Source organism: Medicago truncatula, chromosome 4 (assembly GCF_003473485.1).
Source record: "Medicago truncatula cultivar Jemalong A17 chromosome 4, MtrunA17r5.0-ANR, whole genome shotgun sequence".
NCBI lineage: Eukaryota > Viridiplantae > Streptophyta > Magnoliopsida > Fabales > Fabaceae > Medicago > Medicago truncatula.
This window is the reverse complement of record NC_053045.1, coordinates 31,555,785-31,568,648: the sequence shown is the minus strand read 5'-3', so window position 1 is coordinate 31,568,648 and position 12,864 is coordinate 31,555,785. Positions and strand designations below refer to the sequence as shown.

Here is a 12,864-nt window from a genome sequence, read left to right as displayed (position 1 = left end):
TGGTGGAGGCTTAGTCACTGGCAGAAGGGTTAGGCTTTATGAAAGTTAAGATTGTTCTGGAAACAACAAAATTGATGTGCAAAGTTGCTATCAATTTTGGGGTTAATTTTATGTCGGACTTGAATATTGAGTTAGAAAATAATAATAATAATAATATACAGCGTGACAATTTATATAACTAATTTTTTTTTGTGATGAAACTAATCTCTTTCTCTATAGGGGTTTGATTTTTGTGTTTAAAATAAGATTTGAGGTGAATATAACATTAATTCATGATATTTGGAGATATATTTTGTAGAAATTTTTTTGATAAGATGATGAAGATTCAAAGGAAGAAGATGAAGATGATGAACATCTTCATCATATTTCTGGATTTGTTTCATTTTTAATAAAAAGATATTTTAAAAAATAAAATTATGTATTTTTTTAATATAAAAAAATGAGAAAAAGGATGTATATGTCCTAGCTCAACTGGCAAATGCCAAAATTGCAAGGCCGGACGTTGTGACCCGGGTTCGAACCCGGGACTTTACAGTTGTGTGTGAGTTTATTTTCAGTGGATTACCACTTCATCTAAGACCAAAAAAAAAAAAAAAGACCTAAGCGAAAAAAAATAAAGATAAAGGACCCAAATGTAATAAATAAATAAGATAAAAGATCTCTAATGTAATCATGTCTATAATTAAATAAAAATTAAAAGTATTATAAGTTACCTTATGATTATAATTGTTTCTTTTTTTAGAAAAAAAAAAATTGAATCATTTATGACATTTAATGTTGTCAATGTATATTACATTTTGATTGGTTGATATCATGAGAGGGTAAAATACCCTCTAAATAAGAGAGGGTAATCTAGCAAAAACCTGAATTTTAACTATACTATATAGGTAACCCCTAATATGGACCTCATATTTTTTGGTCCACCCATGATCCTCTTTACATGACTGAGTATAGCCAGTCACTTTCTAGTTAGCAAAAAAGTCATTCATTTTTTTTAGCAATTTAACTGAGTTTTGTTTTTTTATTGAGTTATGTTCAGTCTAAAATTGAAAGCTTTCACCTTTTGTTTTTCCTTGTTGAGAAATTAGGTTCTCTTTTCATTTTGATTATACCCATTTAGAAGTGGAGTTTTAGTGATCTGGATTGGAATTAAGAAGACATATATGATGCCTATTTCATTGTATGATATATCTCCAACAAGACATCGATTAAATGGTAAACTCGAAAAATGGATGAGAAAAACAATGAATAAATTAATTTACTAAATTACACAACTTAAAATTTGAAAGGGACCGCATGTCACCTGCTATAGACAGTCACATGAAGAGGACCATCGATGGACCTGAAAAAATAGGGTTCATATTAGTGGGCACCTACTATATATATCTTGTCAAAAAAAACTATACTATATATAACATAATTACCGAAAAATATAAAAGTAAAACCCTAAAAAAATTGTACAACAAAGATTTTCGCAAAATTAAAATCACTGTTTTCTTAATAGTGGAGTTTTGCTTGGCTTCTTTAAACATAAAAAACTCTTTCAAAAGTAAACCGCGAAAACAAGGAAATAAAAGTGGGAGTAGATAAATCCCACACCCATTGGAAATTAGGGGAAAAAAGAATAGAAAACACGTTTCAACCAGCTCATATATATATCCGTATCATCGTTGTGTCAAAACAAAATCCTGAGCGTCCATCACTATCTCCTTCTAACGGATAAAAAAGTTCCACGTCATCGATCCACGGCAACCTTCACTAGCCAATAGAAATGCGAGAGCTATCTTATATATTAGTCAAACCGCATCAATCGTTTTTCATCACCGTCTACTTTTCTTCTGCAATCGTTTAATTTTCAATTCCCAATTCAAAACCCTAACTTTCTTCCAACTTCCAAATTCTCAATGGCACCAAAGGGAGAGAAGAAGCCAGCGGAGAAGAAACCAGCTGAGGAGAAGAAGTCCACCGTTGCCGAGAAAGCTCCAGCAGAGAAGAAGCCAAAGGCAGGGAAGAAGCTACCAAAGGAAGGTGGTTCAGCTGCCGGAGACAAGAAGAAGAGAAGCAAGAAGAATGTAGAAACATACAAGATCTACATCTTCAAAGTTCTGAAGCAGGTTCACCCAGACATTGGTATCTCAAGCAAGGCCATGGGTATCATGAACAGTTTCATCAATGATATCTTCGAGAAGCTTGCTCAAGAATCATCCAGACTTGCTCGTTACAACAAGAAGCCAACAATCACTTCAAGGGAAATTCAGACTGCAGTCAGACTTGTTCTTCCTGGTGAATTGGCCAAGCATGCTGTTTCTGAGGGTACCAAGGCTGTGACTAAGTTTACTAGCTCTTAGACTTGAAACTTTGTTGTGGTAGTTTTGGTGTTTAGACATGAACCATTAGGTTTTTTAAATTTTTAGTATTTTACTTTTCTAAGTTGTAATGCTAATGGGATCTTGTTGATTCTTTTGTGTATTAAAGTGGTTGAATTAATGATATTTTACTTGCTTGTGTGGTACAATTGGGTTACAGATACAAGACTCGTGCTATTGTTATTTTAATGATTTATGTGTACAAAATCTGCATTGTGTTTGTTGTAATCTGTTACTAAACTGTGCCAAAAAAATATGAAGAATTATTCGTATTTTATTTCTTTCTATAACTTGGCAAAAAGTTGTGTTTAGTGCTCTAGTGATGCAGAATACTTGTGTGCATTGATTGTTTATGATTAATTAATTTTACTGAGTCTGTAATTTGAAGTTTGAACTAGTGGAGATGCAAAACTACATGTGTTTTACAGTAGGTAATCCTGTCCAGAAAATTTAGATTGTTTGATGTAATTCTTGTGAAGAATTCTGCCTTTTGTTGATTATAAGTGAACAAGACTTGCCTATCTTCTGCTTGAGGTGAACAAGACTGATGTTTATACACATAAAGAGCAAACCTAGCGTATTTGTAAAGAGTATTTGTAGTACATTGTTCTCCTTCGCGTATCTTGTGAAGAATTGGCAGTATGTTTTCTCTTTTGAATTTGCAACAAAGTAATGGGATCTGGTTGATCCTTTTGTGTATGATAATGGTGGAATTAATGATATTGGAATTCAACAATGTTTGTATGGTGTTATTTGGTAACCTTTTTTCAAGATTCAGAATCACTCTGTTTTCAAATGATTTATTAAAGAAGATTCCTTTATTTGCTTTGGGCTCTATTTGCTTGTCCTAGATATTGCGTGCTTATGACGAGGGTGTCTAGATATTGCTTGTCTAGAGAGAAAATGACATGCTGTGTTTCATTCTATATCCGGCACAAGGACGAGGCTATATATCAACACATTATTCAAACTAGTAAATACTCCACATGTCGATTACAAGTAGATCAACAACATACAACAGAATAACTTTGTAATTGTTTACTTCTACTGTTCTACACATTTTGTTTGATTGCAAAAATAAGCATATTAATATTACACACCCTCAAAATGTGGTTGTATGCTAATAGTGTAGAATATCATTTAAAACTTCAGGAACAATACAATTTGGAGTTTCCTCTAGCCAAACTCTATTAGAAACTCTATTAGGCTCTGAAAGGGCATAATGGGCCAGCTTATAGGCCACTGTATTGCCTTTGCCTATTCTATTGATATGACTAAACCTACACTCTTCAAAATAGTGAAGATTTTGCTGATACCATTTACAAAACTACCAACATAATTCCTAGGAGTCTCTACCTCTTCCTTTAGAATCTAAACCAATTTCTCACAGTCAGATTCCAGAATTATTTTCCTGAAACAACATTCAGCTGCAAACTTGACAGTTTTATACCTCGCATATACCTCCGCAACTGTGAAATCATCGAAGCCCTTGACAGTCCAGGTTGCAGCTGCTAACACTTCACCATCTTCGTTTCGTATCACCGATCCTACACCCCAGGTACCTACTTGACTGAGATTAACATCACTATTTACTTTGAACCTTCAAGAATTAGGTTTTCTCCAGTTTTTGTTGTTATGCATGCAAGTAGATCTCATGCTACTAGTGGTACTGCTGGTGTCTGTTTGACGAGTAACTGAAGTTGCTTGGTTAAATTCAACTCAAATAGGTGAAGATTTCTGGCAAACCATATATTATAGGATATGGATGCTAAATAGATGAGATTTTCCTTATCAACTGTGTTAATCATGTGGATTAATTAACCAGTCTTTAATCCCAGTGATCAGATCTTATTCCCAGTCTAAATCCAAACCAGATTTTCCTGACTTTTGGTGCAATCCTTCATCGCAACCAGATTTCTATTCTAACATAAACACGTTACAAAAAAAAATCAAAATTACTACATAAACACATTACAAATCAATATCAACACTCCCAGTCCAACATGAAATGATCTATAAGTTACTACACTAATTGCATAGGGTATCAAAATATCACACAATTATCATTCTTATAAGTTGAAAACGCGAACGAAAATAACATATCTTAATGTAAAACTAAATTAAAAAACTCAATCAAAAGCAGCAATGGCTCATAGAATCTCATCAGTTGATGGCATAGCATAGATCCAGATCATGTTGCAAGTTTTCATCTAACCTACCTCCTCAAGAACATTAACAACTACAAAACTTCCACACAAACACCACAGTTTCCCATATGTCTAATATTCTATATTTAAAAAAAACAGCAGAAGCTTAACTCAGTCATAATACTCAAATCATACAGCAGAACTTTTCTAACAATATCACTTGTCAGACATTTATTTAGACGATGCTGCAGTGAAAATCACCAAAATTTAAATTACAGCTGTACCACATGCGAGATGCATTCTATAACCTCACCAACACATCAGATTGAAGGTGTGTTTGATGTCCAACATTTGGTTATAACTAGAAAAAAAATAAAAATTCAACTTATCTTTGAGGTGTCGCAGTAAACTGTCGATCCATACTCTTTGCAAGTGGATTTGAATCAAACGAAAACCACTTCCTGTCAAGCTTCTGTAAGACAAATGGAACAATTATTTCTGGATCATTCAAATGATATTTTACTCGCCCTTGCCATTATGAAGCAGCCATCACCATATCAACCTTGTTGAAATGCTCAAGGACGATTCATTCATATTGTCTATCAATTGATATAATGTACGAAACTTTTCTACTTTTTTGGGTGAAATGCATGACACTTTTCTAATTACAAATAAGTAGCAACTGAATGTTTCTAAATATGTTTCCACCTCCACGTTCATACCACATTGTTTAAATATTCATGACATTTGGTTATAGCTTGGTATTGGCTATTTAGTGTGATTTGCAACTAGAACATGCTAAAATTGAAAATATATTTGATTAAATCATAATTTTATTACAGTGTATTGTAATATGATATGCATGTAAAGAGAATGTCTTACACTGTCTTAGCCCGTCCGGGTCTGAGAGCACAGCGGTTAAACTTACAATCTCTAATTTCTCTAAATTCACGTTGAATATACATAGGGACCCAAGAAACTCTCACATAACGTGGAACCAAACATACCTTTAGCAGATACCATAACAAAATTCCATCAAATTAAAGGAGCCGTCACTAACATGAACCAAAAGGTTACACCAAAGGCTCATAAAATGATTAAGAACAGGAACCTTAAGTGCAGCTCAAAAACCAAATGGGTTAGGATAATTTATTTAATGTCTAAATGAACCAATCTTTCGTATGCAACAAGCCTACAAATAAAACTATCAACTATGAAGGATGAATTAAAAATCATAGCAATAAAAATATCCTAATGTATGTTCAAAGTGAAACACCCTAATAGCAGTAACACTGATACTGACCATCTTGCAAATTAGACCAAACCTACCTCCACAAAAAGAGGACAACTCCAATACTTTCACTCGCACACAAGACTTCCATATTCCCAAGATTCTATATATAAAAAAAAAAAATCATAATTTTAACTCAGTCCAATAACACTCATTCATACGGTAGAACTTTTCTAACAATTTCAAGTGTCGTAGACATTTGATTCAGAAGATGCTGCGAAACATAACCAAATGCAGGGTGTGTCATATAACATGTGTCATTGACAACACCACCGATACAACACCGGCATATTGAGTTATTCCAATTACTTTCATTTTCTCATATGACCGTTGTCTGGTGTTATTGTCATATCTGATTCCTATGTTTGTGCTTTATAATCTAAAGCCCCTTAGCATTGACATATTAAATCCCCCTCTTCACACCCAACACAATAAAGGTGTTAGAGGCAACAATGAAGGCAATGCAAATGCTGCAATTAGACTGCTAGGTGGTGGACTGCAAGGAAGGTAGAATTTTCAACAATATATAGTAACAACTAATAAATTAGAAACAAATCTAACAAGAACAAATATACATACACAAATAAATTATAAATAAGCATGAATTAGGAAAATTTTCTAATTCTCAAGAGAATACTAGTCATTCTAATTCCAACCAAACTAACATTACTAGAGCTAACAAATCTTGAATTCCTAAACAAACCCACAACCTCTCTCACCTCATTAGCCCCACATTCCCCAACAAGAACAAAACAAACACCACCAGCCCTAACAACCCTCTCCATCTTAGCCACAAATCTCGCCGGAAACAATGCCTCATCAAATCTTGCAGTAAAAGCAAAATCAAAAGCATTGTAAAAAAAGGCAAATTATGCAGATCTTCCCGGCTAACAAGAGGAGGAGAGTCTAAGAGCTCGACGCCAGTAACTTCCTCGACGCCAAGTTTCTGTAATGCAGAGACTTCATGACCTGCACCAGTGGAAATGCATAGGATTTTGGTATGGTTAGGACTTAGGAAGAAGACCGAGATTGCGAATATGGAGGAAGAGACGGGAGAAGGAATGGAGTTTGTTGTTCCAATCGCGTGAGGACCAGAGACGGTTGTTTTTCTTGTGGGAGGGGAGGTGGAGGTGGGTGGAGGTGAAGTCGCAGGTGGATTTGGGGAAGCGGAGGTGGGGTTTGGATGGTGCTTCTGATGGGACGCGGGTGTTGGGGATTTGGAGGAAGAGAATGAGGAGTGTTAGTGAAGCTATGGCTATGGCGACTAAGGAAAGTTTTCTGAGGAATGTTTCTATTTCCTTCTCCATTGTGCTTTCTGACCTACACATCGTCTACATGATCCATGTTTCTCTCTGTCTTTCTTTTTTGTTTTTGCCTTGCAGTTTTGTCTTCCTATTTCACCGTTTTGTAAAACTGGTTCTCATATTTAAAATTAGACAGTTTTGGTTTTGGATACTTTTGATCCCTCTATCTACTTTTGATCTCTCTAACTAAAACTGGTTCATCCTTAAACGACACTTAAAAAGAAATGGAGGGAGTAATATTTTCTCATCTTAATATCATAACATCATCTTTTTAAAACCTATCACATCATCTTTTTTAGTTAAAAAATATGATGGAGTAATCAAAACGGTCTAATTTTATAATATAGGAACCAATTCCGCAAAAGGATGAAAATAGGAGGGTCAAAAATGCAATTAAGCATTTATTTTTATTTAATTTTTTAAGGCTATAATCCAAGTTAAATATGTTTTTAATCCCTGTAAAATTTTAATGGTAGTCCTCCATAATATTGTAGTTTGTAAGAATAGTTCATGTTTTATAAAAAAAAATTACAAAAAATATATACTTTTAGTCCTCCAAAATAGTTCATATATAAATGCAAATAAAGAATAAAAGTGAATATATTTTTTGTAGGGACTAAAATTGATGACTTGTAATTTTGCAGGCATTAAAAACATATTTAATCAATCCAAGAAAGAAAATAAAGAAAAAAAAAACTAGATTAAAGAGACATTTATAGGGATATAAACCATAGAAATATCATTAAACAAGAGCTTCTAAAGCTCACTTGCAAGAAATATTTAAAACAAGCAAAGTTAAATGATTATCAGTAATACAAATGTTTGCAAGTCAATCAACACTTTTATTTCTTTCGCGCAAAGTATGGTTGATTTGCATGTCACCTCATCTTCAGAAGCTTCTAGTTACACTAATCTGCAATAAGGATAACTCCATTGAAATTGTCAGAAATTATGTCAATCAAAATCTCTAAGTCGCTCTCCACTATACAATGAGAAAAATGCTCGCTCTAGGTCAGGCTTGATCCCAAATACAACCACCACGTCTCAGGATGTAAGGCATCACACACATATCTTCTTAGTGTAGCATTTAATCTATCTAATGTTTCAATCACAAAAAATACCCACACATCCAAAGATCTCACTGTTGAACTTGATCCAACCTTCTTGTGACTGCTTCCATCATATGTAGATAATGCCCTTCCACTTTGGACCACTTTGAGGATGCTCTAATTTGCAATTTTCAATATATTTGACGAAACTCTAAATCAATAAAGTTGGGTTGTTTGGCCTTTATGAATCAGCTTCAAAGATAGTTTTGTTCCTCGACTTTCATATAAATGTCTGTATGATGTCATAAACTTGTAAAAAAGTTTTGACATTATATGTGAAGAAGAAGAAAAAAATATGACCTAGTCTGACTTGATGTACAATAGGTTGTGTCATGCCTATCTATCAAATTTTTTATTTATTTTTATTTTGATCAAATAAATAAATTTGATTTAATAAAACGGATTTTTGTCATATAAAAAGATTTTTTTATACTATAGAATTACAGAAAATATATAAAAATACCTCAAAAATTCAAAAGGGAAAAGTTAATGAAAGGTTTTCGCAGAATTAAAAACCACTGTTTCAAAACTAAACCGCGAAATACCCTTTCGGTTTGGGCGCGCAAAGAAAAGTAACTAACCCACTCGAAATTGAAGGCAAAAAGTAAAAACGCATCTCAGGCATTCATCTCCCAAAGCGTCCGCATTGTCGTTGATCAAACCAAAATCGACCGTCTAAAAAGTTCCATATCATCGATCCGCGGTAAACTACAGTAACCAATAGAAACACGAGAACCTTCTTATATATAAACCACTGCATCAATCAGTTTCCATTCCATCCACACCCTTCTCTTAATTACTCTCATTTCGCAATCCAATCTCAAACCCTAACTTTTTTTCTTAATCCTTTCAATGGCACCAAAGGGAGAGAAGAAGCCAGCGGAGAAGAAACCCGCTGAGGAGAAGAAGTCCACCGTCGCCGAGAAGGCTCCGGCGGAGAAGAAGCCCAAGGCAGGAAAGAAGCTACCAAAGGAAGGTGGTTCTGCAGCAGGAGACAAGAAGAAGAAGAGAAGTAAGAAGAATGTAGAAACATACAAGATCTACATCTTCAAAGTTCTGAAACAAGTTCACCCAGACATTGGTATCTCAAGCAAAGCGATGGGTATCATGAACAGTTTCATCAATGATATCTTCGAGAAGCTTGCTCAAGAATCATCCAGACTTGCTCGTTACAACAAGAAGCCAACAATCACTTCAAGGGAAATTCAGACCGCGGTCAGACTTGTTCTTCCTGGAGAATTGGCCAAGCATGCTGTTTCTGAAGGCACCAAGGCTGTGACTAAGTTTACTAGCTCTTAGACATTTCGATTATGTTTATTGGTTTCTTAGTGTTTTAATTTTCTGAGTTGTAATGAACTAATGGGATCTGTTGATGTCTTTTGTGTAAGAAATGGAGTTAATGATATTTGACATGAAAATTGCTTGTAGAATTGGGTTTCTCTCTGTTTTGAATGATTGATCTAGGGGTATCAAAGACGGAATACATTTTCTCATAAAATATAGTTGGATTCCTCCTTTGTGGGTTGTGATTGTTTATAATTAATCAATTTTACTGACACTGTAATTTGATCTTGGCTGAGATGCAAAATTAAGGATGTTTTTTGCTGTAATTGTGCAGAAGATATCTGCTATATGTTTAATTATAAGTGGACAAATTGATGGTTATACACAGTAAACCTCACCTATTTGTAATGAGTAAAGCTTAAATTACATAAAATTTTGGATGAGTAGTCTTTTATTGATTAATAACTATTATTTTGTAATTTGACTGAGAATTAGAATTTGATAAGCTTATATCCTTTGTCTTTAAGCACAAACACATCTGATACAAAATATATACATGAAAGTTCAGAGGTGAGCTTAGAAAGAAAGATACATGGTGTGTGTTTGATTCTATATCCAGCTAATGCTAATATATGAACACATTGTTCAAACTAGTAAATTTGTTCTTGGTATTGGTTCTTCTCTGCCCCAAACCCATGCTGGCCACGAGGCAGGGTGGTGTTGCTCGTTTTCAAGGAGATTCCTCGCTGCCATTTGCACTAGGGAGCCATGTTAAGCATTTGATGACCTAAGCATGACAATGAATAAGCATTTTCTGTAATGGTTCCTAAAATTGATAATGGAATAAAATGATAATTGTGAATTGATTGTGAAATGAAAGGTAAAATTGATGTTCTTGGTACATAGAACTATTAAAGAAAAGATAGAAGAAGACTTAGGTTCTCTTTGGCCTGCTTTTTATTGACTTATCTTCTACTCCAAAGTAAAAGCAGGGCCAAACAACATTTATATTAAGCTCTTCAATTAAAAAGTGACTTTTTTATAAAGAAGAAAAATAAGAAAATATGACTTTTGAAATAAGGTGATGAGACTTACTTCTACCAGGTACGCACAACTTATTTTCCCTGCCCCACCCTTAGAATTCCAATGAGCATGAATTTTATGTTTCGTTTATTTTGAGAGCAATTTTTCTGTTAAAGTGGTTTTGTTGACGTCATGTGTTCTTAAACTCAATTTTGTTTACCAAGTCATGTGCTCTTCAATTGATGTATTTATTTATTTTACCGTATTTTTTTGTTAATTAATTTAATTTGTTTATTTAAAAAATTGGTTTTCTTTGGCATCGTGGTACTTTTTCTGGAAATGGTATATTAGTATTTAAATAATATTTTCTAATGATATTACTAGCATTTGATTATAACTTTTAAAAAAAAATATTATGATGTAAATTTAAAGGTTCATTATTTATATACTTAATCAATGTTTTTTTTAAAGAAATAAGAGTTATTATTCAGGCCTTTTAATATAATTTACATTCTGATTTCTCATTTCTAAATTTTTGTTTCATTTAAAAAATAATTATTTGTTGTAATATTAATGCATAATAAAATATGAACTTTCTTAAAATTAATTCATTTTATTTGAAAATATTATCAAACACTTTATTTGGTATAAAACATAAAAACTTGGTATAAAAAAATATTATCAAACACTTTAACATAAAAAAGATTTTGAAAAAAAAGCAACATTTGTCAAACAACTTTTGACTTCATTTTTAAAGCTAATGATTTTAACTTTTAAGTTTAAAATTGCTTCTATGTCTGAAAAAAGTTGGACCAAACACACCCTTAGTCCAAAGACTTAAGCCATTACTCTCAAAGAGAGTACCAAAGAGAGAGAGGAGAGACTTTCATCATTTTTCTTCATAACCCTTAGTGATCATCCTTTCCCTGTTTAAGCACAATCACGCCACATGTCTATTTAGCTCAACCAATTACATTTTTCCAAGTGTATTTTCTCATGTGCTATTTTGAATCATAACATTTTCATATCAAGATCCATCAATATGTTTATCAGTCTCTTCACTGGTTGTGTAAGAACAACTTATAAACCCATTTTTTGCAATCGAATCCTTCAATATGCCTTCCAACTTTTGTGTGTCCAGCATGAAAGGATCCCTTGTTAGGTCCAGCATGAAAAGGTCCCTTGTCTTCTCCATTGTGGTGTTTTTTATGCGGTTTGTTGCTTTACTCATCAACGTGATCCATGTTAGATACATGTATGGTCCTCAAAGTAGGTAGTGTACCTACAAACACTTAAGTGTGAGGTTTAGAGTTTAGAATAGCATAGCATGTATGCACTCGAGTCATGAGTTAGCCTTTATAGGATGAGAATTAGGGTTTGTAGACCAAAATGTCTAGTTGGACAATTTACCTTAAATGACAATTATAGACAAATCATTATATGATCTTCATCACACAATCATGATTTGATCACTTGAGTTTGCCTCTTAGACACATCCATGGGTCCTCTCTAGATCAATGACTTCTGAGTGACATGTTCTGTTGTTGGGTTGAGCTTTACCTAGTCTGAAATTGTATGTATTGTTTCTTCACCAGTTTGGTTTAAAATGTTTGGATACATATTGCAAAAGTAACTTTTGTATTGTGTTAATTAAAATTGTTTTTGAATGTGTAATTATCAAAATAAGTTTCAATGATCATGTATAAGCATAGTTTGCATGTATACTTTATTTTCAATATTTTTATTTTATTTTTCTATAATTTCGTTTTTGCATGGTAATTTATTTATGAAGAGGTAAAGATTATGTATATATTTCATCTTCTAAATATAAAAATAATGTACAATAAAAAATTTTGTAAAAGATTTAATTTTCATATATCGTCATTGTAATTTTTTTCACTCACATTATTTAGGTTTTTTTTAAAATATTTTAGGAATTAATTTATAATAAAAAAAAGCACTTTAATGTGAGTTTGATTGGATAAAACAAAATCACTCTTTCGATACAAAGAACCAAGAACTAAAAATTGCTGTTTCAATTTTCAAAACTATATTCCCTCAAAATCACTTCCGAAGTCATGTATTTCAATCATAAACAATGAGCAACTATTTCAGGCTGGCTCAAGGCTCACTTGTTCAATGGATTGGGTAATCTTAAGCCACCATCATATACACAAACCATCATCTGAACTCTCCCTAAATCCATTGGATCAGAACCACGAAAGCTAATTTAGGCCACTCATTCCAAATCCAAGGTTAACCTTCCCTAAATTTTTCACAAGTGTCCCTTTAGGACATCTCTCCATATTAGGGCTAGAGAGACTAAAAACTATCATTCAT

At 33.2% G+C, this 12,864-nt stretch overlaps 1 protein-coding gene across 1 annotated transcript; it reads left to right on the top strand.

The window, feature by feature from the left end:
- The first annotated feature begins 1,807 nt into the window (after nt 1-1,807).
- On the top strand, nt 1,808-9,715 carry LOC11416780 (probable histone H2B.1). The gene is made up of 2 exons (XM_003606581.4): nt 1,808-1,916; nt 9,082-9,715. The coding sequence occupies exons 1-2, from the start codon at nt 1,905-1,907 to the stop codon at nt 9,514-9,516; spliced, it is 447 nt and encodes a 148-aa protein (XP_003606629.1). The 5' UTR covers nt 1,808-1,904; the 3' UTR covers nt 9,517-9,715.
- Nucleotides 9,716-12,864: the final 3,149 nt, after the last annotated feature.